The sequence below is a fragment of the Anabrus simplex genome, chromosome 12 (genome assembly GCF_040414725.1).
Source record: "Anabrus simplex isolate iqAnaSimp1 chromosome 12, ASM4041472v1, whole genome shotgun sequence".
Lineage (NCBI taxonomy): Eukaryota > Metazoa > Arthropoda > Insecta > Orthoptera > Tettigoniidae > Anabrus > Anabrus simplex.
The window spans coordinates 32,575,343-32,603,012 of record NC_090276.1 but is presented as its reverse complement, the minus strand read 5'-3'; the positions used below and the strand labels follow the sequence as shown (position 1 = coordinate 32,603,012).

General features: G+C 41.4%; 1 protein-coding gene across 2 annotated transcripts in view; it reads left to right on the top strand.

Moving 5' to 3' along the window:
- LOC136884219 (post-GPI attachment to proteins factor 6) overlaps nucleotides 1–25,143 on the top strand; it is a 72,573-nt gene extending 47,430 nt beyond the window's left edge. For both annotated transcript variants that reach the window (XM_067156274.2, XM_067156275.2), the window contains exon 2: nucleotides 22,722–25,143. In XM_067156274.2, the coding sequence (XP_067012375.2) occupies nucleotides 22,744–25,134 (2,391 nt within the window). In that variant the 5' untranslated portion in view covers nucleotides 22,722–22,743 and the 3' untranslated portion in view covers nucleotides 25,135–25,143. The remainder of the gene's footprint in view (nucleotides 1–22,721) is intronic.
- Nucleotides 25,144–27,670: the final 2,527 nt, after the last annotated feature.

Here is a 27,670-nt window from a genome sequence, read left to right as displayed (position 1 = left end):
GAAATATAGACGAGCACTAGCTCAGAAAGAAAGAGAATAGAAGCTTTTGATATGTGGTGTTACGGAAGAATTCCGAAGGTGATGTGGGTAGTTCGAATCACAAATGAAGAGATAATGAATCGAATTGGTGAGAGAAGAACAATTTGGTTAACTTTGAACAGAAGAAGGTACAGCATGCTAGGGCACACCTTAAGACACCGAGGTCTTGTTCAGTTACTTTTTGAGGAAAGTGTTGGTGGTAAAAACTGCATGGGTAGACCAATGTATGAATATGACAAACATATTAGACTAGACGTAGGATGTAGTACTGATGACTCAAGCAATAATAATAATAATAATAATAATAATAATAATAATAATAATAATAATAATAATAATAATAATGATGTTGGACTATTTGTTTTACGTCCCACTAACTATATTTTTATGGTTTTCGGAGAAGCCGAGTTGCCGGAATTTTGTACCGCTGCAGTTCTTTTACGTGCCAGTAAATCTGCCGACCCGAGGCTGACGTTTTTGAGCACCTTCAAACACCAGCGGGCTGAGCCAAGATCGAACCTGCCAAGTTGGGCTCAGAAGAGTAACGCCTCGACCGTCTGAGCCACCCAGCCGGCTGGGACGAGTAAGTCAGTCCGGAGAACTCCGAGAAGGACCGAGAGCATGGGCCGGCCTCTCTTTGTATTGTCATTTTGTCTGGTATCCACGTGAGCCTTCTGGAACGTGAAACGAGAATATTCCTTCTCCAGCCGAGCCACGAAGATGTTAGCATTGCATCACCTGCGATATAAAACGAGGGGAGTAGGACAGCAGTAGTGCGGGCTAGTGAGTGTCGTCGCGGTCGACTTTTGGAGAGGAGTGCTGATTGGCACTCTTGTCCATATCAGTCGTGTTGGAGTTTTGTCGTTACATTGTGGAGCTTGACAGCAGTAGTACCGGGCAATTTGGCCGTGAAGTTAGGGGCGCGTAGCTGTGAGCTTGCATCCGGTAGATAGTAAATTCGAACCCCACAATCGGCAGTCCTGAAGAAGTTTTCCGAAGTTTCCCATTTTCAGACTAGGCAAATGCTGGTGCTGTATCTTAATTAAGGTCAAGGCCGCTTCCTTCCCACTCTCTAGGCCTTTCCTATCCCATCATCTCCATAGGACCTATCTGCGTCGGTGCGACGTAAAGCTAATTGTAAAAAGAGCAGTAGTTGTTGTTGTTGTTGGAGTGCATGTCGTGGTTGTCGTCGCTGAGTGTATTGGAGGAATACGACGGAGAGTAATGTTTGAAAGTGTGGTCGTTGTTTTTAGTAGCCCGACTGATATGTACTAAGTAGTCACTGAGTGGAGCGGCCATGTGAAATGATTCTGTGAGAGACGGTCTTATCTGCAGTCGAGGGAAAGGTCCAATCATCGAGCGTCGTGAATGCTAACAGACCGTGTGATCGAACCAGTGACTGAGGATCTGAAGCGAAGTGAGACGAAAGGTGAGCTGTCAATCAACATTACGGAAAGGACCGTCGTTCCAGCTAAATACCAGAGCTGACGACCTACTGTGAGGAGGACAAGAGACTGTATAAATAGCAACTAATTAGGGAACTGTTGTCATCCATTTCAAATAAAATTGTGTGTGTGTACTAACTGCATCATTGTGCATTAAATTAGTTCGATAAAGGAGGCAATATTTGGGTAACGCTATTATTATTATTATTATTATTATTATTATTATTATTATTATTATTATTATTATTATTATTATTATTATTCTGAATTCTGCCATCTTAGGGCCATGTAAAATAACCCACTGCATTCATTTCCGCTTGTTTATTGCTTCCTTTCTTGCTTTCCAAATGTTCTTCATTATTTCGGTGTTTCTTTTTCTTCCTCTCTTCTGTCAAGATTTTATTCCGTTCCTTCTTTTCTTTCTCCTGGAAACGCTTGAAATTTTTGTATGAATCTCCTAAAAGTTGTTCTGCCGTGTATTTTATCTCCTGTTATTCCTACCTCTGCCATATCTCTCTTTAAACTTTGCATCCTCTGGTTGCCATCCTTACTCTCGTGAACATGATTAAATTTTGTTTTCTGAGTCTCGCATTATCCATCCTCATTAGGTGACCAAAGAACTGAACTCTCCTCTTTCTGATCGTATCAGACATTCTGCCAGTTTCTTTGTTTTTTGTAGAGGCCTTCATTCTTCCTCTGTCTGAACTCCCCATTTTCAGTCTTTAATGGAGCCCATGTTTTTCTTAGAATTTGTATTTCTTTTCTCTCTAGCTATTTTATTTCTCCTGTTTTCATAGGGAACATGCACTCTGTACCATAGAGACATTCTGATTTAATTAGTGTTTTAGTGACTGATTTTAGTTTCGATGGAGAAACTTCTTATTATAGGTATCCTTGGTCAGCTGGTAAGCGAGTTCCAATTTCCTTGCTTTTGATTTATTTGCTTCTTTGTCTAGCCAGGGATTTCCGATTACAAAGAACTCAAGGGCTACATTGGAAAGCTGAAGCATGACCGCGGGCCGCACTTTAATAATAGGCCAATTTTGGTAAAATTCTGAAAATAGAGCAGAGGTACCAGTATACAAAATAATGTGCATAGTTCAATTGAAATGAAGGTTTAATAATTTTAATTGCTTAAAGCACTATTTTAAAATAGCATAAAAGAGTGAAATTAAGAATAATCGCCATTATGCCCAGGACGATTGAATTTGGTAGAAGAGCACTCAACAATGTCAGTCCATTTGAATTAATATTTGATAAATGAAAAAAAAAAGTAAAAGAATGGACAAACTAAAATTAATAATGTAGTCACAACAAAAAGAAGGAAAATTTAGTGGGAGTAGTGTGAAGAGCACAATGTTATACATTTTTAAGAGCCTAAAATCCCAACATTGTACTTCCAGGAGTACTTCCCTGAACCGGTACTGCCAATGAGAGAAGAACGAAGAAATGAAACCGCTTCTTACACCAGTGGCTTTTAAAGTAATGCTTGGTATTCATTGCATGCTACGTTGAATATAAAGGCCACAGTGAGGTTGGCATGGAGTTCAAGAATTGGTATTTATTCCATAGCCATTTATATAATGATTAAGACCTAGAACTGGTATTTGTGAAGACTCATTTTGCGGTGAAGTTTGGAATTTTATTTTATTAAATGAAAGAATCTATTCAGCACAAGTGAATACTAAAAAGCAGGAGATAATATTAAAGAATGAATTAGTTCTGACTTTGGTCAATACAAGATATAAAAATATAATATAATGTTTTTCGTAAATTTTCTTCACATTTCTTAAAATACATTTTTAAAGCCCTCGCGGGCCGCAAAATATGGGTTCCCGGGTCACATGTGGCCCGTGGGCCGCCATTTGGAAATCCCTGGCTCTAGACCATTAATTTGCATTACTTCCCTCAAGTACTTTTCTTCGCCGTCGATTTTTTCCATAATCTGTTATTAACACTGTAGGAACATTTCCAAAGTTAGTCATAAGTTATCAATATTATTATTATTATTATTATTATTATTATTATTATTATTATTATTATTATTATTATTATTATTATTATTCGCTAATTGGCCAATTAGGTACTACGATATGTTTCATTATACGTTCTGGTGTTTGCCCAGTTCTTGATTGATCCAGTAGGTTTTCATTAGCTTGCTGTGTCGAGTACGACGTTCATCCGACCACTCTGCATCAGTTGTCCACTTCACTTCCCGGAAAGTCACAAAAGTCACGATGATTGTTTTGAAAAGGTCTCGTTTGTGCACGTCTTCTAGTCGAAGGCCCATTTCTTCGAAGTCATTCTTGACGTTAACGTACCAGAATTTTTTTTGAGGTGGGGGGGGTTGAGTCAAAATTATTAAAAATGCATTTTGTCCATCGAGAGTCGTCCATCCGTTGTAAGTGACTGTGGAAGCGAGCTCCGCGTTTGCGCATTGTGTCCGTGATCTTCTCTATCTTAGAGTAAGTATATTTCTTGGGTAATGAGTTGGAAGGATTGGCCTGTGGTGGTGGTGGTGGTGGTGGTGGTGATGGTGGTGGTGGTGGTGGTGGTTATCGTGTTTAAGAGAAAGTACAACTAGGCAACCATCCTCTATTTAACAATAATTGGAAACTATGGAAGGGATCCGACACTTCGATAAATGAATGTATCGGCCACGAAGGGCGTGAAAATGAAATATCCCAAGGCCTCGAGTGTTCTAATACTGTCGGGGTCTGAAAAGAACAAGAGTTGACCAAGGGAGATCGGATAGGATCGATGGAAGTGAGGAGCCTGGCACATGTAACATAAAATTTTTCCAGTCTGTCAAACACTCAACAATTTCAATATGAATTATATCACTATAGACATACCTGTAAAAATGCACACTATTATACAAATATACACATGATGACATGTTTCGTTCTACAAGAACATCCTCAGATTGTATCAAGTCACTTAAAACATTCTTTTATATATGTACAGTTTGTTTACGTTGCGTAAACTTGTCAGTGATAGAGAGTTTAGTGATAATATGAACCAGTATCGACAAATAATAAATTTACAAGTATTAATATAAGGAAAAAACTTCTGTTCATATCTAGACTGCCGAGTCCGTTGTCACCAAACACTATTTCACGCCCCTCCCATGTTTTGCCTCTCATCTCCGCGAGCAGTGTGCTATACCCAAACCTTTGCATTTGCCTCTCCATGACTACAGTTCTGAAAAAAAATAAAAAAATAAAGGAAGAGTCTGGTACAAGTGAAAGCAATGTTAGGACTCAGCTAAGGGACCCGTGGTCGCCAACCCACGCTCCCAAGTTGAGAGCCCCTAGGGCCCCTTTTGTTCGTCTCATACGGCAGGCAGGGGATATCGTGGGTGTCGTTCTACTGCCTCCACCCACAAATAAAATTCTCAGTTGACATCCGACCTCCCTTCTTCAACCCTTTTCTTTTCCGACCCCGACGTTATTGGGTTTCCGTGGCCCTTCCCTTTCTTTCTTTCTTTTCTTTTTTTCTGCTACTGTAGTTGCTTTACGTCGCACAGACACAGATAGGTCTTATGGCGACGATTGGATAGGAAAAGGCTAGGAGTTGGAAGGAAGCGGCCGTGGCCTTAATTAAGATACAGCCCCAGTATTTGCCTGGTGTAAAAATGAGAAACCACGGAAAACCATCTTCAGGGCTGCCGACAGTGGGATTCGAGCCCACTATCTCCCGGATGCAAGCTCACAGCTGCGCGCTCAACCGCACGGCCAACTCGCCCGGTCCTCCCCTCTCTTTAGCCGATACCTTGATTCTTCGAAGTGTCGGACCTCTTCCATTTTCTTTCTGATTACTTAATCGAGGATGGTTGCCCAGTTGTACTTCCTCTTAAAGGAGTAATCACCACCAACAGAAGAAAAATAAGACGCGGAAAAAGTAATACAAGATTATAAAAATGTTTATCGTGCGTATTCATCTCTTTATAATGCCTATTTCGACGCCCTCAAACAAGACTTTTCATCCCTTAATATCCTCAGCATACACCGATATCCCGGCGATAGGCTTGCGGTTTTTTTTTTTTTTTTTTTTTGCTAGTTGCTTTACGTCGCACGGACACATGTAGGTCATGGCGACGATGGGAGAGGAAAGGCCTAGAAGTTGGAAAGAAGCGGCCGTGGCCTTAATTAAGGTACAGCCCCAGCATTTGCCTGGTGTGAAAATGGGAAACCACGGAAAACCATCTTCAGAGCTGCCGACAGTGGAATTTGTACCCACTGTCTCCCGGATGCAAGCTCACAGCCGCGCGCCTCTAACCGCACGGCCAGCTCGCCCGGTGGTTTGCTGTTTAAAATTATACCACCGCCGTCAGGCATGAAGATGGTTGTCCGTGGTTTGACATTTTCACTCCAGGCAAATGCTGCGGCTTTACTTTAATTAAGGCCACGGCCGCAAGCTTCCCAATCCTAGACCTTTCCCTTTCTTGCGTCGCCAAATACCTTCGATGTGTTTTGTGTTTTGTTTTGTTTTTTTTTTGCTAGGGGCTTTACGTTGCACCGACACAGATAGGTCTTATGGCGACGATGGGATAGAATAGGCCTAAAAGTTAGAAGGAAGCGACCGTGGCCTTAATTAAGGTACAGCCTCAGCATTTGCCTGGTTTGAAAATGGGAAACAACAGAAAACCATCTTCAGGGCTGCCGACAGTGGGATTCGAACCCACTATCGCCTCTACGCGCACGGCCAACTCGCCCGGTCTTCGATGTGTTAGTGGGACGTTAAACCACTAGCGCAAATATATATACTAGCACACCTGTCACAGCTTCGTCCGTGGTAATAATGCGCGGAACTCATAATGATATTATATATTAATTAACAAAGGTGCGTGTGGGTAAATTGGTGAAGTAGTTTTGTGTTTAGTGATAATACAAACTCACAAAATTCGCACTCTCTCTTTACTATATTAATATAGATAGGTAGATTGATATACCAAACTGGTTTCGTGCAACTAAGTGGACATTATCAGTGGTTTCCTTAGGGACATAGATGTTGGCATATTTGACCATTTTAGACTGCATACACGTAGAGTTGGAGAAAACACATAGGTTTACACTTTTCTGAAGAAAGCAAATACCTTTGTTTAGTTCGACGAGACTGGTTTGGTTCGATTTCTACCCCCACCCCCTCAAACCTCCTGTCTCGCTAACGCCCCCGACCGATTCTGCTCAAGTTCCAAATTAATTGTGTAATGTACATATTAAGCTTTTTCGTTCATTTGATACCCCACTCTGCCGTTTTTTCCTACGTTCGATTTTTAACCCCCCACCCTCAGACCCCCTGTTACGCTAACCCTCCTTCCCCCCCCCCCCCGCCCTTGAGATTCTGCATTCTTCTCAAGTTCGAAATCAACGTTTTAACGTACAAATTAAACTCCTTCATTTCATATCCCCACTCGGCCGTTTTTCCTTGGTTTGGATTTTTAATCCTTTACCTTAACCTTTAAGGGTCGATTTCCAAAAAACGTGTTCCTAGGAAATCTGTAATCGGAAAAAGTAAAATGCTTTCCAAATTCCAAGTCTTTAGGTTTAACGGTTGTGGAGTTTTCCTTATCAGTGTATCAGTGAATTGATTTTTTTTTTTTTTCAGCCACACTCCATAAACGCCTTTGGGAATCACTGAAAACTTATATTTTAACAATATAAAATACAGCCTATAGCACTCAGGGGATAATATATCTTCCTTGCTGTTCGCTTTACGTCGCACCGACACAGATAGGTCTTATGGCGACGATGGGATAGGAAAGGCCTAGGAATGGGAATGAGGTGGCCGTGGCCTTAATTAAGGTACAGCCCTAGCATTTGCCTGGTGTGGAAATGGGAAACACGGAAAACCATCTTCAAGGCTGCCGACAGTGGGGTTCGAATCCACTATCTCCCGGATGCAAGCTCACAGCTCCGCGCCCCTAACCGCATGGCCAAATCGCCCGGTATGTATCTTTCTATTAGTGAAAGGATTTTTAGAATCGGTCCAGTAGTTTCTGAGATTACCCTCCAGATATACACAAAGTCACAAAATTCGCACTCTCTATTATATTGGTATAGATTACCTTTCTAAAGATCATTTCCATTTACCTGAGGTCAGAACTACAGATAAAGTCTGTGGTAGAAGAGCATGCCCCCCAATAAGATAGAGACGTTTTACAAAATGAAATGGATGATTCATGTTAATTTTAGATCTTCCCCTTAGTTTCTTATATGGGGTCGAGAATGAGGTGAAGTTATATGGCATGTTTTTATGGCCGGTTGCCCTTCCTGACGCCAACATCATTTGAGGAGCTAATGAAGACAAAACGAATTATGGTGAATGAAGTTGAGTATGGAAGCGGAAATAATCGCCTGTGAGAAGGAACAGTCGCAGTACTATGAAAGTTAAAATGACAGACCACGCGTCACAAGGGATATGCGGGTGGGAGCCCGGATTCTTTGTGCCATTATAGCCCTTCGACCCGAAGGTCTTGAGTGCTGCTTTCGACAGGTAGTAACTGTACAGGATGGTTTGGTAGGTGGTGGTACCTTGTAAGATATCGCACTGGTCAGAGTGTGACCTGCACCCCGAGGGGTGAGAAAAAGTGGCCTAGGGTCAGGCCCTAGGGTATAGAAGTTTCCCGTGAGGGGAAGTGTATATTAAGTTCATGATATCTTCAGAGTATTGGTAGGTGAGATAATGGCCTGGGAATGGTTACCCATCCATGTACTGACCAAGACCAATGTTGCTTAACCATCGTAATTGTAGCTGAAAGTAGAACTTCAGAAGAGTAAGGGAGGATGAAGGAGAGGTGGCTGCTTAGGACTGTAGTTGACTTGGGGACTTAGAGGATGGGAAGTTGTTTGTCTGGCATAGCTGGCAGGAGGGAGACTTGGGGGGAGAGTAAGTGTAGTAATAATCTGAGGAGGGAAGAGGAGTCTATGTTAAGTTGCCTAGAGTGGGGGGGGGGGAATTGAAATGGGACCATGGGAAACCATTCTTATATCAGCCGTCGGTGGAGTTGGAATCTACTTGTCTCCCAAATACAGTACTTCGCTCCATAGCCGTAGCGCGTTAACACTCTCCGCCACTCTGCTCGACATGATTAATATTCATTGATAGCCTTTCAAGACAGAGGTCATCTCTAAAAATGACTAACTAAACACAACAGTTATCATGATTCATTCGGACGTAACCAGTTCCTCTGGATATTCCTGGTTTATTCTTGCATCTTCCAGGTTGTTATCATCAGTTTAGTCTGAAAACATTTCTCAGCAGACAAACTAGGGGTCCCCGTACGATGAACAACGTAAAATTAAGCAATTTCCTCAATTGTGCCGGAAGTTGAAGGGCTAAAAGGCGCGGAGATGTTTAAAAACTGTCTCGGATAGCTCTATCAAAATAAAAAAAAATCGAAAATCACTTCCGGCCTAAATGCAGTTCCGGAAAAACGGCCTAAAATAGCTTGTTTCTTTACTCTTTTTCTTTTTTTATTCAAATCCTAGCCAAATGAACTTATTTACATAATCCTTTCTGTAATGTGTTCCTTGGGTCAATACCCCCCGGCGTTTTCTAATTATTTGATAAATGTCCACACCGAATGTAGTTATAAGGGCTTAAATGAAACTCTGCATTGATTCACAATAGCGCTCGTAGTGGTAGAAAAAGACAAACTGCTAATCTATTCGACCGGATAACGATGATTAAGAAAATGATTTTAATTCTTAGGAAAAAAAATAAAGCAGGCATCGTCATCGAGAGCGAAATGTCTTCGGAGCCAGTTTGCTCCCCGCTCTCGAGGAACGAGAGCAGCTTAGCGGGCAAGTAGGGGAAGAAGTAGGGGAAATGCATGACGTAGTATGTACTGAAGGCCTGTGACGCAAGTACAGTACGGCCACGGTATGCAACCCGCCTGACTGCCGATCTCTTGTCACGTGGCAAACACCCGTCCCGAGCGGAGCAAGTAACACCGGCTCCCTAGAGCAACTACGTGATGACGTCTGAAATAAAGAATATATTATCATACTTTATAATATTGTATTTACATAAAATTCGAAGCTCCTTTTACAACTTTAACCTAAACTAATATTGGTTTTTGAATGTAAGGCCTTGTTCACAATTGAGTTCGCATATTCGACAGCATAGCCCGTTTTAGTTTTGCCCTTAGTACAATCCTTAGTCCTGCACTGAAAGACGACGTGTAATCAAATGGTAGTCTTAAGTACCATGATCTTTCTCTTTTTCATAAAAATACTGCAAACAGGCAAACCAGATTACCTCAGAATAGATTTCAACTACCTCCCCTTCTCAGGCAGAACACCTTCAAGATCAGATCGTTGCTGTCCATCCCCATTCATTACAATAGTACGTACAACAATGCATTTGTACCAGCGACTATGCGTTCCTGGAATTTTATCCAGGCTGAAATTAGAGACTTAAGTAACCTAAAGCGATTCAGAAGAAAGTGCTGGAATTTGTACCTACATTGAGATTAATGAAACTAAGAAGCACCCTCAAATGTAAGATTATTAAATAAAAATTATTTAAATGCAAGATCAGTACCACTGCAGTTTAAATGTATAAGACTTAGTTTTTAATCATAGTAAATAAACCCAAAATCTCATGGGGCACTACAGCCCTTGAAGGGCCTTGGCCTACCAAGCGACCGCTGCTGAGCCGAAGGCCTGCAGATTACGAGGTGTCGTGTGGTCAGCACGACGAATCCTCTCGGCTGTTATTCTCGGGTTTTCTAGACCGGGGCCGCTATCTCACCATCAGATAGCTCCTCAATTCTAATCACGTAGGCTGAGTGGACCTCGAACCAGCCCTCAGGTCCAGGTAAAAATCCCTGACCTGGCCGGAAATCGTACCCGGGGCTTCCGGGTAAGAGGCAGGCACGCCACCCCTACACCACTGTATCTATATTCATTTAATCACTTTAAAATTAATTTTTATGATAATTTAAGTTTCAGTTCAATTCCATTTGACGTTAAAATAAAATTATATTAAATTTACTTTTAATTTTAAATAGTTATAGTGCTCAGTATGTTCTGTTTATGCAGGTGTATGGTTTGGCATAATAGCAGGCTTCACAGCCTGAGCCCCGTCTAGTACAGAAATGCGTAAATAAATAAATAAATAAAACAGCAATACACTTCGCACTGACTTCGATATTAAGCTACGAAGCTATGTAGCTACGCAACGACCCAAGCAAATTTTCCATATTATGCTTGGCCTAGCAGCTTAGCATTTCTTTCGGCTGAGAACTTGATGACGGCCTTGTTCAAGTGTGAAATTACAGCTAATGAAGGTAAAATATAGGTATAGAGATTGTCTTGGCTGGTTAGCATAGTGGAATTGGGGTCACAAGGCCCCGGGTTCGATTTCCACTTGGGCTGGAGATTTAGGCGACGTTTGAATAATTACTTCAGCTCGATGGCTGGGTGTTTATCATTGAAACACGTCTTCATTTAGACACAACTCATCATAACGATAAGACACCACAAAAACACGAAATATTTAATACCTCCCTCTACATAGGATTGACGTCAGGTGGTGGTGATGCTTATTGTTTTAGGAGGAAGTACAACTAGTTAGGTCTATAACACTAATTAGAGAGAAAAATGAAAGGGATACGACACTTAAAAATGAAGGTATCGGCCAAAGAAAGACAACGGCCACGAAGGGCGTCAAAATGAAGGGACTCCCTATCCCTCGGAAACCTAATAGTGTCGCGGTCGGAAAAAAAAGAATTGGCCAAGGGAGGTCGGATAGGATAGATGAAAGTGTGAACCCTTTCACAAGTAAGTGAAAGCAACGCCACGACTCAGCTAAGGGTCCCGTGGTCGCCTACCCACACTCCAAAGTTCTGAGACCTTGGGGCCTCTTTTAGTTGCCTCTTACGACAGGCAGGGGATACCGCGGGTGTTATTCTAGCGCCTCCATCCAAGGAAAGAAAGAAAGTAATCCACATTAGTGCCAATTAGGAAAGAAGACTTGGAAAGCATAAAACAAAACAATTTTTTTCCTGGTCAATAGGCACTGAATTAAAGAAGATCAAAATAAATGCAGAGTCTGCGAAGGAAGTGGGACATATTTTATACGACTGTACGCGGACAAGGAGAAAAGAAGAAAAAACGCGTCAAGAGGATTTCTTCAACGAAAGAGGGGAAAGAGAAATGTGAATAAGAGACGTTATAAACCAAAGAAAACAGTATTCATTGTATAACTCTTTCTGTGTATCAGTTCAACATTGTAAAATGCAAAATTTCAATCACTGTGTACCTACTTGTTTAACACTGTAACTGCAATATTTTCTAAATCGTAAGGAGAGAAATAAAACTAGGTGCTGCTAATATCACTACTATAATTTTACTACTACTATTGTTTTTACTAGGGATATTGATATGATTTTTCGGCTTAGAAGACGAGAAAGCGAGTACAGATTCTGTGATTGTTCCCTTCTTAGTAGCCTCTTCCGACATACAAGGGTATAGATAATGCCTCCTCTGGCTCTAACCACAGTGGAGATAAATCGAAAGGCTGTGTATCATCATGATCTATGTTCAACAATATGGCAGCTGATCAAGCACACAACATTTCCATGCCATGTCAAAAGATAGCCGCTCCTAACCAGATCTATACGTTCTACAAAATTATGGCTAATTTAGCACACAATTTTATGGGCGTACATTAAACTTAACGGAGAAGAAATCCACGGTATAAAAGATTGCCGATGGCATTGCATTAATTGCAGATTCAGAGAGGGAAATGAGTAAATTGCTACGAGTTTTAACATCAACACTATAAGAATCAAAATTGAAACTGAACACCTCGAAATCAAAAGTGTTAGTTGTCAAGAAACAACCGAGATATACCAAATAATATTAAGATAGGTGATGAAACTGTGCAACAAGTAAGACAGTTTTGCTACTTGGAAAGCATTATCACTCAGGACAACAGGAAATCAGGAGGAGGATTGCTCTAGCTAAACAAGCCTTCAGTAACAAGAAACAGCTTCTAACAAACAGGAACATTAACAGTGAAATTAGGAAAGAATTTGCCAAAATGTTTCTGTGGAGTGTTTTGTTGTATGGTGCGAAACATGGGTCTTAGCTATACAGGATATAAAAAGCCTGAAAGAAATGGAAGTGTGGATATGGAGGAGGATGTTGAAAATAACATTGACAAAGAAAAAGTCAAATAATAGGGTTGGTTTTTTTTTTTTTTTGCTAGTTGCTTTCCGTCGCACCGACACAGATAGGTCTTATGGCGACGATGGGACAGGGAAGGGCTAGGAGTGGGAAGGAAGCGGCCGTGGCCTTAATTAAGGTACAGCCCCAGCATTTGCCTGGTGTGAAAATGGGAAACCACGGAAAACCATTTTCAGGGCTGCCGACAGTGGGGTTCGAACCTACTATCTCCCGAATACTGGATACTGGCCGCAGTTGAGCGACTCCAGCTATCCAGCTCGGTAATAGCGTATTTACGGAAATAGATGAAACAAGGGAATTGCTCAACATTGTAGAAAAGAGGAAAACCAAATTCCTTGGCTTCGATATAACACATTCCTCACGACTATGCTGGAAGGAAACGTTGTGGGTAAGAAGGGAAGAGGAAAGCCGAGGAAGAAGTATCTGGATTCCGTGATGGACAGGCTGAATTTGAAAAAAAAAATATGTTCACCTGAAATACTCAGCAGAGGAGAGAAAAATGTGGTTGCAGCGACAAGGCTTTGCCTTTAGGGTATGAATGAATGCATATTCAAAAGATACATATTAGGTTGTGTAAGGGGCTTTGCTGTAACTTAGATGAAACGCCGGTCAAAGACAGTGGAAACTTGTTTAAAACACGGTACCATTTGTAAGACAGAGTTCTAGCACACGGTAATAATGTGAGGAAGAAGATGATGAAGACGTAGTATAAACATACGACGAACACTGCTTGCCTGATTACCACGGTATCATTTTTTGTCTGTACAAAATTTTCTACGCTAAATTGACGATTGTAATTGCAGATAATTTAAATATTTTAATTTTTAAATTATTTGTAAGCTGTTCACGTAATTGTGGCTCTAAATTGGGGTGATGATAGTCACGTAAAATTCGTTATGCTATATAGGGAACGACGATGTTCGTGTGACCAGCACGATGACCTGTACAGTTCTAAAAGGGTTCTCTCTATCTTGAGTCTGATTACTATGGAGTGACAACTGCCAATAACATCTTTGTTATTGCTCTGAAGACGATCCTGGTCGCAGGTTCGAGATGCGTCAGCATATTATAAACATTACACGACCTAATATATCCGCAAAATTAAGCATTATAATATCATTTATGAGCCTCCGTGCCTCAGACGGCAGCGCATCGGCCTCTCACCGCTGGATACCGTGGTTCAAATCCCGGTCACTCCATGTGAGATTTGTGCTGGACAAAGCGGAGGCGGGACAGGTTTTTCTCCGGGTACTCCGGTTTTCCCTGTCATCTTTCATTCCAGCAACACTCTCCATTCTCATTTCATTGCATCTGTCATTCATTAATAAATCACTTTGGGAGTGGCGACCCCATCGTACTAACAGCCTATATCTGCTTCATTCATTACATCCCTGACCCGGTCAGTGACTGGTAAACAGGTTGTAGGTGTTCATTTTCAATATCATTTATCGCTGGTGAAAGTATACCTATTATTTTGTAAAGTAAAACGTTTACCTGTACAGCTACGTTATTTAAAATGCCATGCCCACCTTACAATCGACTTTAACAGCCCACAACATCAAAACAGGTAGGAGATATTAATAATAATAATAATAATAATAATAATAATAATAATAATAATAATAATAATAATAATAATAATAATAAAACAAGTTCATTTAAACTGTACAAGATATGGGTTTAACAGCATTTTTTCCACGTTTCGACCTTAAACTCAGTTAACGTCCCCTTAAGCGTTTCTCGACTTTTAACGGTTGCATCTTTTCGGCATCATTGGAAACCTCAGGACTTTAAAAAAAAAATACCAGCTACTCATCGTCCTCCTTTATCCGGGCTTAGGACCAGCAGTAGAATAAACTGAGATTGGGGGAGAGATCAGTGAATTTATTAGGATTAAAATAAGAAATAAGTGTCCGTTATTGCCTTTGAAACTCTAGCTAGTCAACATATAAAAAAAGCAAAAAATTACATACAAATATCCCGCTCTAATACTATATGTGTACTTTAATAATGTTGCTCATGTACTATTTATTAATAAGCTAAATTTTAATCAAAATACGCATGCGTATACATACAGACAGATATAATGACTGATGACACGAAAAACAACAGGCCGACTCTCGTGTTCTTATCTGGCGTAACCAACCCACAATATACAAGTAGATTAGTCGGAATTAATATATGCATACAGATTTGGATACTGGAATCATTTATCCCGCATGCCTAACACCTTTTTCCTCTTTCCCTCCCCAATACCCTCATCCCAGTGATTGAGTGAATTACATTTGTAATTATTTTCAAATGTGCGTTTTTCTTTTTTTCTATGCCGTTATCTTCAAAAATAAATGGTTTGTTGATATACTGGGAATTGTGTGATATGCTAAATATTTATTTGTTTGCTGTACAAGCTGCTGTAATCGTCTGTGTTATCAAGGTTTTGTGGATGAGGCAAACGAGGCATACGGTCATTCATATTTACAATCGTAGTATTCAGATAAAAATATTCTGTTAGCTTTTGCTGTTGTACAGATTTATCGCTTTTGGCAAGATTAAAAGGCGGTGTACCTATTTTCTTCCAATGTATCTATATACTGTATAAGTGAATGTTGGTATATTTGAGATTAATAGACTCAAAAACTAATGGACCGATCTCGCTGAAAATTTCACAAGTTCTTCTTATTACTCCTGAGAGGGTTTAGGAAGTGGTTCGAACGAAATCTGAAGGGTAACAATTTTTCAATTTTGCTTCTTGGTCTAGTTTGTTAGATTTTATGCATTTTACTACTTATGGCTACCTTTTGAAAAATGCTGTGCAACAAACAGCACATACACCCGTTGGTTGCGGTGTAGAACATCTCTACGGCATCCTCAGCCGGTCGTAAGGGGCCACTAAGCTGGGTAACCCCAGATTCTAAACTTGAGGCCACTAGAACCCTGGCTGAATGAAGCATTCCTTCCACATACGGTACCATTCTACCAGCTTCACTGCTTTAATGTGGTTAGCGTGCTGGCGTTTGGTCTTAGGGGTCCCGGGTTCGATTCTAGGCAGGGTCGGAAATTATAACCATAATTGATTAATTTCCATCACGACGCGCAGGTCGCCTACGGGAGTCAAATCAATAGACCTGTACCAGGCCTCTCCGGAGGACATACGGCATTTCACACCGCTTTAATATTTCTGTCGGACCTCTCTCGGTCAATCCTCGCCTGACTTCATAGCGTACATTTATTTATTTATTTATTTATTTATTTATTTATTTATTTATTTATTTATTTATTTATTTATTTATTTATTTATTTATTTATTTATTTATTTATTTATTTATTTATTTATTTATTTTAACCTTGTATGCCTTCTTAAAGACCGTACTCCATCACACAATAATTTCTACAGGTCCTCTCTGTGGGAAATTCAAAGGAACGGTAAGCATATGTTTTGCCTTCAAGTGTCATGGCCGCCAGTGGCTCAAGTTGATTCAAAGATGGCCGGCAGATTAGCAGTCTATATTTTTAATGTCGTTGATTGGTGCGTACTTCTTTCTTAATTAATGCGAACACTATCAGAGTCGCCACTTAGCTCTATCGATACCATTCCTACCTCACATCGATAAAATATAATACTTTAATGACTGAATATCTCTGGTTAATAACATTGATTAGTGACATTTATTTATTTAGCGTATGGCATACAAATACGTTATTACAAATGAACAAAAATAACCAATGAACCAATCTACAAACAAATATCTAGATCTTGTATGTACTCAATACATTTTGGGGTTGCCATCAAGAAGTCTTCATATGGCCCTCCATATGCTCTGATGCTGCATTCCACCCTGATGTGTTTAATAGTTTGTCGCGGTGCACCACAGTCGCATAGCGGCGAGGAGAGCATTCGCCATTCAAAAAGTGAATCCCCACATATTCCGTGTCCCGTCCTGAGTCGGTTGAGCATTGATTATACCTTGCGGGGTTGATCAAACCCGTTTTCTTTATTCTACTTCACTTCGTACCAAGAGAAAAACATAGTGACGTCAAGGAAGATACAAAGAATTCACACACAGAGAAAATAAAGGCATCGTTAATCCTCCACATCGTCCCCATCCTGGTCGATCTCCAATGGTACGACCAGCTGTACCGGTCGGGTAATCTCCGTTCCATCGCTGAGTCGGAGGACGAGAGTCCTCGCCTTCCCGTCACGGCCAGGTCTCACTCCAGTGATGCGAGCTCGTTGCTATATGTGACGTGGACGCAGATCGTCTTGAAGCAGGACGACATCTCACTTCCGTCACTTCGTCGATCTTCTGTCTGGTTGCCGCACCTCGTGGAAACTTCTTAGGGAGAGAAGGTACTCCTTCTTCCACCTCTTCCAGAAGTCGTCTTGCATTTTTGCCCTTAGTCTCACTTCTTTTCTCAGATCTGTGTTGACGCTAGGTTCTGGACCGTTGGGTAATGTTGTTAATATTCCCCCGTTTGTGAAGTGGTTTGGTGTCAGTACGTTGGGACCATCTTGAATAATTGGTCTGCTCTTGATGGCGGCTTCTATTTCTGTCAGTATTGTTTTCAGAGTTTCCTCGTCCACTTGAGACGTGCCCAACACTTTTCTCAAGTATCGTTTTGTTGTGCCCACCATTCGTTCCCACCAGCCTCCCCACCAAGCCGCCCGTGGAACAATAAACTTACACCGTTGTGGGCGAAATGCTGGCTCGTACGTGGGTCCGTGAAGATCCGAGAAAGTTCCGCCAGTTCTCTGCTCGCCGCTAGAGAGGTCTTCGCATTGTCCGAGTAGATGGTGTGAGGTAATCCGTGTCTGCTGGAGAAGCGTCTGAACGACATGATGAATTTTTCAGTACTCATGTCCGATGTTAATTCCAGGTGCAAAGCCCTTGTAGTGGCGCAAGTGAACATTACAATATACGATTTCTGTAACATGCCCCCCACCCTGACATACAGTGGACCGGCGAAGTCCACTCCTGTGACCGTGAAAGGTTTTGTGGCTTGTATGCGATCCACAGGTAGGAGCGCTTCTATTTCGTCTCCTCGGTGGTTCTTAGTGATTTTGCGATTCGAGTGCAGTATTACTCCTTCCTTCCTTCCTTCCTTCCTTCCTTCCTTCCTTCCTTCCTTGGTAGGGAGACAACCCTCCTCCCGTCTTCCATTTTGAATGACTCATGAAAGCCTTCCAAGATTGCAGACTCTCTCGCAGTGAGTGCTCGTTGCTGATCTTCCTTTGTCCCTAGTGCCTCTAGATCTCAAAACTTGCGTAGATTGTCCTCGGAAGATAGTAATTCTGCATTGATACTGACGTGGTTTACGGACACATGATTCACTGTAGTACCAGACTTACTCCCACTAAGAATCCAACCAAACCTAGAGGGAAGAAGTACCATGGAACTGTTCGTCCTTCATCACCTGCAGTACTGGTCTCCTCCTATCAGGACCTCAATCATCAGATCGTCTGCATCAACTTGAGGATCTGCTAGTTGCAATTTGTGAAGGCGTGATAGACTCTGGATGTCACGTGGGACGGTTGGGTGTGGTGAGTACGTGTTCCTGCTCTCGAATGCCGCGATTCGCACGGAATCCTTCGTCCACATTCCACATGCTGAAGTTGGCCAATCTGCGAGCCACCGATGTACTTAATGGTGCTTCAAATGTTGTGACTGACAGATCTCTCCTGTCAATGACTTTCAGCTTCAAATCGTCTACCAGTTCCGAGCTGATGAAGCTTGACTGACTTCCGGCGTCCAGAATGCAACGTGTTCTTTTCCGAAGACCGGTTGGTCCGATTACCCAAATTCGAGCTGTTTGGAGGTATGTGCAAGTTCGGCATGCTAACATGTATTTTTCCGACAGTTACTCCCACTTGTCCTTAACAGATGGAGATGTGATGTGGTCCTTTACATTTAGTGCAGGATACTTTGTTCTTTTTGCTGCAGTTTCTCAAGGTGTGACTTCTGTTTAGGCATAAAAATCATCGGTGAGTAGACTTCAGCTTGTCTATGCGTTGCTTGACATCTGTCATCTTGGTACAATTTTGAGCCTTCGCAAAAAACGCAAAATGGTGACGTATTCGTCTTCTTGGACGTCTGGCCCGTCCTAGTAGTAACTTGCAAGGCAGCAGCAGTTGGGTAATATGAGTTTGAGATGGCGTTGTCTCCTTTGATTTTCTGCGCCATCATTGCGCCCTCCACTTCTTCATTGAGGAATTCCGTAAGCCTTGTTATGTGCGCTTCGGAATCTTCTCTCTCTTCGCGTAGATGATCCACCTTCTACAGATATCATCCGCAAATGCACGTAACAGTTTGGGGCTAGCATTATCTCGTAGTGGTCGACGTTTTCCCCTAATGCCCTTAAAGCCTGAATACGTCTATTACATTCTATATATGTACGATTGAGGGCGTCGGGCGTAGTATCACGAACTGGTCTCATGGTCTCCACGTAATCCAGATGCGCCTGGATGATGCGGTTCCTATCGCCATATCGTCCAATAAGAATCCTCTTTATTTCCTCGTATGCGTCTGCACTCACCGCTATGGCATCAATTAGCTCCTTAGGTTCTCCCTCCAGGTATCCACGAAGGAAGACATGTTTGTCGATAGTGTTGATGGTCGGGTTGTTGTCTACCGCTGACTGGAATTGCTCCCAAAACCGGGACCATTTTTCTACATCTCCTGCGAATGGTTCTAGTTTGATAGTGTGTAATTTTACGGAGTGCGTGATGGAAAAGTGTGATGGCTCTGGTACTGCGGATAAAGGTCTGGAAGGGTCAAGATTCATGTTTCCGAAGGACTCACATAATTTGTCACGAATGACGCCTGTCGAATTAAATATCGCGCGCTTCGCGACCTCGATGTATTTCTCATACTCTATGACGTCTGCGTCATATTCAGCGTCTGAATGCCATTATCGAGGGAAATGAGTTGATATAAGGTCTCTTGCAATCTTTTTTTTTTTTTTTTTTTTTGCTATTTGCTTACGTCGCACCGACACAGATATGTCTTACGGCGACGATGGGATAGGAAAGGTCCAGGAATTGGAAGGAAGCGGCCGTGGCCTTAATTAAGGTACAGCCCCGGCATTTGCCTGGTGTGAAAATGGGAAACCACGGAAAACCATCTTCAGGGCTGCCGACAGTTGGGCTCGAACCCACTATCTCCAGATTACTGGATACTGGCCGCACTTAAGCGACTGCAGCTATCGAGCTCGGTCTTGCAAACTCGTCCGGTTATATTCGTGATCTATTTCTGCATCCGACGCTGCCTTTGTAATGTCATTACTGAATTTGGTTATGTTTGCCCGCACTGTCTTTCGTTTTCTCTTCATCAACATTAACGCCTTATCTCCGTTCTCGTCTGCCATACTCGTGAAATATTACTTTAAACAGACTGCAAGGGAAGTTCTTGTTGGTTATTTTGCTATACGTATCCGATAGATAGCAGCACTAGTCACATATACGTTCTTAGATTCCTTTAGCACTCATTGTATCTAAGAAAACAAGATGGCTGCTCTTTCCCTTCAATATTACTGGCCACTCTCTCGCACATAAAGGAATCTAGCATTTAGCTATACGACCACAAATCAACCCTTAACTGGCACAATTTCAATGAATAACTCCCGTATAATACCTCAAAGTAATTCAAATAGGTAATTTAGATACTTATCAGCGTTCTCGATGTCTCGTGGCGGAGTACCGGTACCATGTGATCGTTATGTGAAGCTCGTTTAATAATAATGTTGACAATTTCGTTCACTTTCTTCGCCAGTTCTGAAGTCAACTAGTGGAAGTATTCAAACTTGTCGTCTCGTGTTCGTGTATCTTCGCAATTCATTCCCTATTTCCCGAAATTTCCCAGGGCGGGTTTCGGCACCAAATTATGCCGTATATATAAACAAGTTTTCTTTATACTACTTCACTTCGTACCAAGAGAAAAACACAGTGACGTCAAGGAAGATACAAATAATTCACACACAGAGAAAATAAAGGCATCGTTAATCCTCCACAAGTCTAGTGTCAGACCTAAGACGAAACGCTGGATAATAGAGCAAACGACTGAAAAGCCTTACATCTGATCTGTTTTTTGACATGCTCTATTGGTGGAAAAGTATCTAATTCTCTCCTTGGGAACTTAGAATTTCCATTCTGTTCAGAAAGTGTCCTATTTTCCCCCGTCTTTCGTTTTTGGCTACCTGTTAGAATTAAGCACGAATTGGACATTTCTAAGCATATTTAACCTTTTTTCAGGCATATAAATGCTTATTTTGCAATTTAAAAATAGCTTTGGTCGTATTTCGGTCATTTTAGTTGCTTGAAGTCATATTTGGGCTTTTTTTTTTTTTTTTTTTTTTTTTGCACAGAAAAAGGTACCGTACTTTGAACGTGATGTCCGATTTCGCTTGTGTAAATATGTTTGTGGCATTGTGACTAAACATGAAGATTGTGCCTCACAATTGATCGCCCTGTGGGTGAGGGCGATAGAATAACACCTACGGTATCCCCTCTGCCTGTCGTAAGAGGCGACTAAAATGGGCTCTTAACTTGGGAGCGTGGGTAGGGGACAACGGGACCCGTAGCTGAGTTCTGGCATTGCTTCCACTTACTTGTACCAGACTCCTAACTTTCATCTATCCTAACCGACCTCCCTTGATCAAATCTTATTTTTTTCTGACCCGGATGTTATAAGGTGTCGAGGCCTTGGTTTTCCTTCCGCCGATACCTTCATTCTTCGAGGTAGGTATACCCCATATTTTAAATGAAAATTTGCGGAGTGAATCCTCCTGTATTACCACTGAAATACACTGAACTCAAAAATCAATTTTGCTTAATTGGTGCATACTTCTTTCCTAATTAATACGTACACTATCAGGGTTGCCACTTTGTTCTATCGATACCATTCTTACCTCACATCGATAAAACACAATACTTTAATTACTGAATATCTCTGGTTAATAAAATTCCTCTAATTACAATAATCACCACCACCATCTGTGTCACTGCGACGTAAAACAAGTGCAGTAATAATAATAATAATAATAATAATAATAATAATAATAATAATGTAACTTGCCCTCACACTGAAAGTCAAGAACAACTGGCTAAATGAAATAGAATCAGAAAAATAATCTTGCTTGTTGTTTTAAGGGGCCTAACATCGAAGGTCATCGGCCCGAAAAATAATCACCACCACCCCAGCTTTTCATTTTATGAAGACTGAGAGCCGCAGAAACCATCTTCAGGGCTGCCAACAATGGGATTCGAACCCACCATTTCCTGAATGCAAGCTCACCTAAGCCGCGTAGCCAAATCGCTTGGTAATTCAACATTTTTAATCCACAATCCTTGGATTAATTTCTATTTTTCGTTAATTTTCTTCGTGTTTGATAAGAAAACACAGTGATAGATGACTAGGCCTACTCAGGTTGAAGGAATATCCGTCAGCTCCGTGACTCGTACCCAGAGGCCCTAGATTCAATTTTCGGCCAGCACATGAATTTTTACATGTATATGAGGGCTGGTTCGAGTCCATTCAGACTATGTGAGGCATTAAAGTATCTACCTGAAGACAAGATAGTGGACCCGGACTAAAATTCCCCAGTGAGTGGGGGCGGTCGAATAACACCCACGGTACTCCCTGTCTGTCGTAGGAGGCGACTAAAAGGGGCCCCAGAGACTCTGAACTTTGGAGTGTGGATTGATGACCGCGGGACCCTTAGCTTAATCCCGGTATTGCTTCCACTTACTTGTGCCAGGCTCCTCACTTTCATCTATCCTATCCGACCTCCCTTGCTCAACTCTTGTTCCGAGTCCGACGGTATCAGAGAATTCGAGGGCCAGGGAATCTTTCATTTTCACGCCCTTCTTGGTCATCGCCTTTCTTTGGCCGATATCTTCATTTTTCTTAATGTCGCATCCCTTATATCCGTTATGTCGATAAACTTATTCAGAGTGTGTAGAGGTTTTTGTTGAGTGGTGTGTTTTGTGCGCTTTTGAACGTCTTCGAATGTAAAGATAACATTACTTCTTTTCTTATTTCAGATGGCCTGCTGACTGAAAAGATATGGCTTTTCTAACTTCAACGTGGATGACTGGTTTGTTTCTGTTGTTAGCCGTCATTCTACCTACAAACTCCCAAGAAATTCGTCACTCGAGATCAGCACGACGAGAAATTTCAAAGTACAGAATGTATAAAGATGTCTCTCTCCTGCCTTATAATGTTCCAAAACAAACTAGTGTGGTCTCTTTCAATTTTACTGTGCGTGAAGAGAGAATTCATGTTGGTGTAAATAAATGCCCGCATAGAAAGGTTACTGTAGTGCTTAAATCGGGTAGCTTTCCTGTTGTAAATCCAGATGGTGCCGCATTTCCAAAGTTCTATTGGAATCACAGAGTTCCTCAGTATAGTGCAGAATTTTTAACAAGCAAGGAAAATTATATATTCAACATAAAATCTCCAACCCCAGGTGACTGGTATGCCGCAGTGTTTTTAAGTTATACTGATCCTAAGGATGACAAAATTGTACAACAAGGTCTCACATCCTCTTGCATTGCCTTAATGGAATCTTCAATGAATTTCACAAGAGAGGAGAACGTTATTACTCTAGCTTTGAATCAGTCTGAGAAACGCACCGTGGAAGGCAATGATGAAAGTGAAATTCTTGAACATTATAAATTTTATGTACCTGATTTAGTGTGGGAAGTACATATCAATTTAACTGTAGATTATTGTAAACCAACTTGTCCTTCGCTGAACGTGGTTGCCGAGGATTTTCGGTTACCAGATACAAAATATGTAAATCACAATAGTTCCATGCAAATTCATTGTAGTTCAGAAGAAATAACTAAAGGTGATAGCTGTGTCTTACAATTCATGCCTTCTGAAGAAGCCTGGTATTACGTGTCAGTAGGTAGCGTTCCATCCAAAAAGTCAGGCGATGGTAGCCATGTGTTTTCTTATACAATTAAAGTTACTTTTGATAAAGATAACGATGATTTGTTGTTTCTGAGCAATAATGCAACTGAACAGAGTAATACTTCCGAATTGGATTGTAACCACTGTTGGCCCCGGGTACCTCTCATGCGACAAAATTATCCGGCATTTTTCACATACGACTTCGTTCGAATTCCTTTCTGGGGTGTTAAACCATCAAGTTCTGTCAACATAACAACCAGCTCACCAACAGTATTCAAAGGTAAAGTCCATTCAGTGAAAGATATCGGTGGTACACTTACATTTGAAATGAGGCTAGATAAAGATCCGAGATTTGAAAATATAACAGATCATTTCTACAATATAAGTGTTGTATCTTGTATGAGTTACAAGTCTAGATCCAAGCCTACATTTCCTGACCTTTGTGTGAGTAACTCTAATAATGTATCAAGAGCAAGTATTGTTGTGAATTCAACATCATCTTCAAGTGTTTCAGGGAAGATTCTTGTGCCTTATCCCGAGCCAGGTTGGTGGTATGTTACTTTGAAGCCATTTTGTTTCATTCAAAACAGCAGCCATTCAAAAGGTAATTACGATACAGATTATAAGGAGGTGAATTGTAGCGGTCTTAATTTTATTACAGTGGCTTTCGTCTTTGATTCTGATTCGTGTGGTCCTGATAGTTGTGGAAGATATGGAACTTGTGTTCATTATATGAGTGGAGGTGTGATCTACTCAACGTGTGTATGTGATCATGGATATCGAGGTTGGGGATGTACTGATGATAGCAGAGTTACTCCATTATATGAACTTTTAATTGCTGCATTGCTACTAACTTTAAGCAATATGTTCTTTATACCAGCAATTGTTATTGCTATAAGAAGGAAGTTGTGGACAGAATCTTTTGTGTACTCATGCACCATGTTTTTCTCAACATTCTATCATGCTTGTGAAGCAGGTGAAGATGTGTATTCATTCTGTATTATGAAACTGGGTGTGTTACAATTTTGTGATTTTTATACTGCGATATTATCTTTATGGGTTACTCTTCTCTGTATGGCAGATTTGACGTTTACTTGGAAGTCTTTAGCTCATATGGTTGGTGCTGTTGGTATCGCTCTAGGAACTGAGTATGATAGAACTTCTCTAGCTGTATTTTTGGTACCTGCCTTTATCGGTCTTTCTATACTTGGGTATCAGTGGGGCTCCCGATGTAGGCGGCAAAAAGCATGTTATCCTAAACGCCACTATTGGCTATTTTATTTTTCTGTCGGTCTAATTCTTGTATTTATTGGACTCATTTGTTACTCTTTCTTACAAACTAGAAGTAATTATAAATACATCCATAGCTTATGGCATGCATTAATGGCTGTATCGATTGTATTTCTCTTACCGATGAAGAAATATACTGAAATTAACACTGATGAATCTGATTATTCTGATTATTCTTTGGTTTCTTCTATTCGGAGTTTCTGGGCAAACCAGAAATTTCGGCGTTGTAAACTTTGTCGAAGACAATGATATTCGCTGTAACAGTATGCTGTCATCCAAGTTTAGATAGTTTGTGCGAACATGTTTTCACAATCATTCAGGTGAGTTTAAAACTACATGCCTTCCATTTTTTACACAATTACATTTATTTTCCACACTTTCGAAAGTTGGAATGTACGTAACCGAAATGTTTTTCTTCCAATATCTAGCACAAACAAACAGGATTAATGAAAAGGTTAAAATATGTGTGTTTTTTAGTGAAGGTGTTGCCTTCTTCACTCTGCCTTAACAGCGTGTCTGGCCTCCTCTGGCATTGTTCAGGTCTCTGACAGGCTGTGGCATTCTTACAATCAGTACATTGACGTCAAGCTGAGGAACAATATCCCATTCCATCTGGGCTACTCTAATGAGATCTCGGAGTGTCTGTGGACGATCAAACATAGCCAGTTTTCAACCTGCATGCTCGATGGAGTTCATGTCTGATGAAGTAGCTGGCCAGTTTATATCGGCCATTCATTGATGAAGTTCCTCACTCATGCACCCCGATGTGGGCGAGATTGTCGTCGACGTAAACTAACTCCGCTCCATATTCACCTCTAAATGATCGATTGGTCAATTGGTCGAATAATGTTATCGATATACCGCTGGGTAATTTACGTTCCTTCTAATTGGTATCAAAGGTGTACGACGGCTATACATAATCCCGGTCCAAAATATGACAGCACCATCTCCAAACAAATGCATTTCTTGAACATGCTGGTATTTTCCACTGCGTCCTTTACGTCTCTACATCCTTTAACGTCGTGTATCTAGCATTTATAAACATAACATTACGCCATTCATTCATACCCAGGGGCGAGGCGCCTTTTAAGGCCTACCCTTAAATCCCAAAATTAGTTTGCTTCCGCTTTTATTAGTGTATTTTTCGATTGATACTTCAAATATTACATATATTACATATTTCAACTCGCACTGCCCAGCGCATATCTTTGCTGACAACCAGCAGCTATTCAGCTCATCTCAGCCCGCTGCGCTCAAAAGCAGTAGCAACCACTACTCGCGCAACTTTTAGTGATAGCTGGTGTTACGGGGGTGAGGAGTAAGGAGGGGTAGATAGATAGATAGATAGGTAGATAGATAGATAGATAGATAGATAAAGAATGGGTGAACCCTGCCTTCGCAGAGCTCCACACGTAGGTCTGTGAAGACCCTTTGTGTCCCTTAAACGGGTTTGCCTAGCCCAGTCCTAGTGCTCCTATAAAGGATACCAGTGTCCGGATGTTGGCATTCCTGATGTCTTCCAGGCTCACGAAATGTGAGCCAAGGTATCGATGTCTAGTGCTTGCAAGAGCCTGGCACTGACATAACACATGCGCGGAGGTCTTCTCCTCCCTGCCGCATCTTCTACACATCGAATCCTGACTGATTTTCATGATGTGTAGGTGTCTCTGTAAGGTATTGTGGCCTGTCAACACTCCAACTACCATTCGCATTCTGGTCCTATTCAAATTTATCAGGACCTTTTTATAACTTTGGCTAGGCCCTTTGATAAGTTCAGGTGCCTGCCTTGCTATAGTTAACCTCTTCCAAATGTCTAAGTGAGACTGGTTTGTCCACTGGGATATTACCAGTTTCACGCTTCGGAGTGACACTCCCAGGAAGGGCTCTGGTCCTATGAAAGGACCTTTAGAGCCTTGTTTCGCTAGTTTATCAGCTTCTTCATTTCCACTGACACCTGTGTGCCCAGGGACCCATAATAGGGTAACTGAGCTAAGTTCACACAGCTGGTCTAACATCAGTAAGGAGGGAGCTCTCCCGGGTCCGGTAATTTTCAATGAAAATGAAATCTGAATCGATAATATGATCGATCAACACACAGACAGGTTACCAGCTCGAACAACACGGATGTTAGTAAAATATCAAACAATAACCACTGTTTGGGAGAGTTCATTAAGAATTTAGCAAGGGGTAGAAAACAAAATACCCGTCCCACCAAAAATTACTAATAATTAATTTTGCCATGGGTAAAACGCACCCACGCACCTTCTAACAGGTTATTACATAATAATGAGATATGCCACATTTATAAATAGTATGTTAGCCCAAAGCAAAGAAAACAACACTTTAGTCGCTGACTCATCCTTAATTAAGGCCGCGGTCGCTTCCTTCCAACTCCTAGCCCTTCCCTGTCCCATCGTCGCCATAAGACCTATCTGTGTCGGTGCGACGTAAAGCAAAATAGCAAAAAAAATGGGAAACCACGGAAAGCCATCTTCAGGGCTGCCGAAAGTGGGATTCGAACGCACTATCTCCCGGTACCGATTGAACTAATGCTCCAAAGCGTCTATAATACCGGACAGCTCTTAAAGCTGAAACAAACGAGGTGGTGCTTTTGTGCCCTCCATGAATGTTTGGGAGACAGGGGCATCATAAAGATAGTGTTGATACAATACCTGACGTAGGAGAGAGGAATGATTGTTCCTTTATGCTTGCCAGGAGACCTCCAGCCCGTTCCAGATAGTATTGTTACTTGTCCAGAAGAATTAACAGTGAAACCGTGTAAATC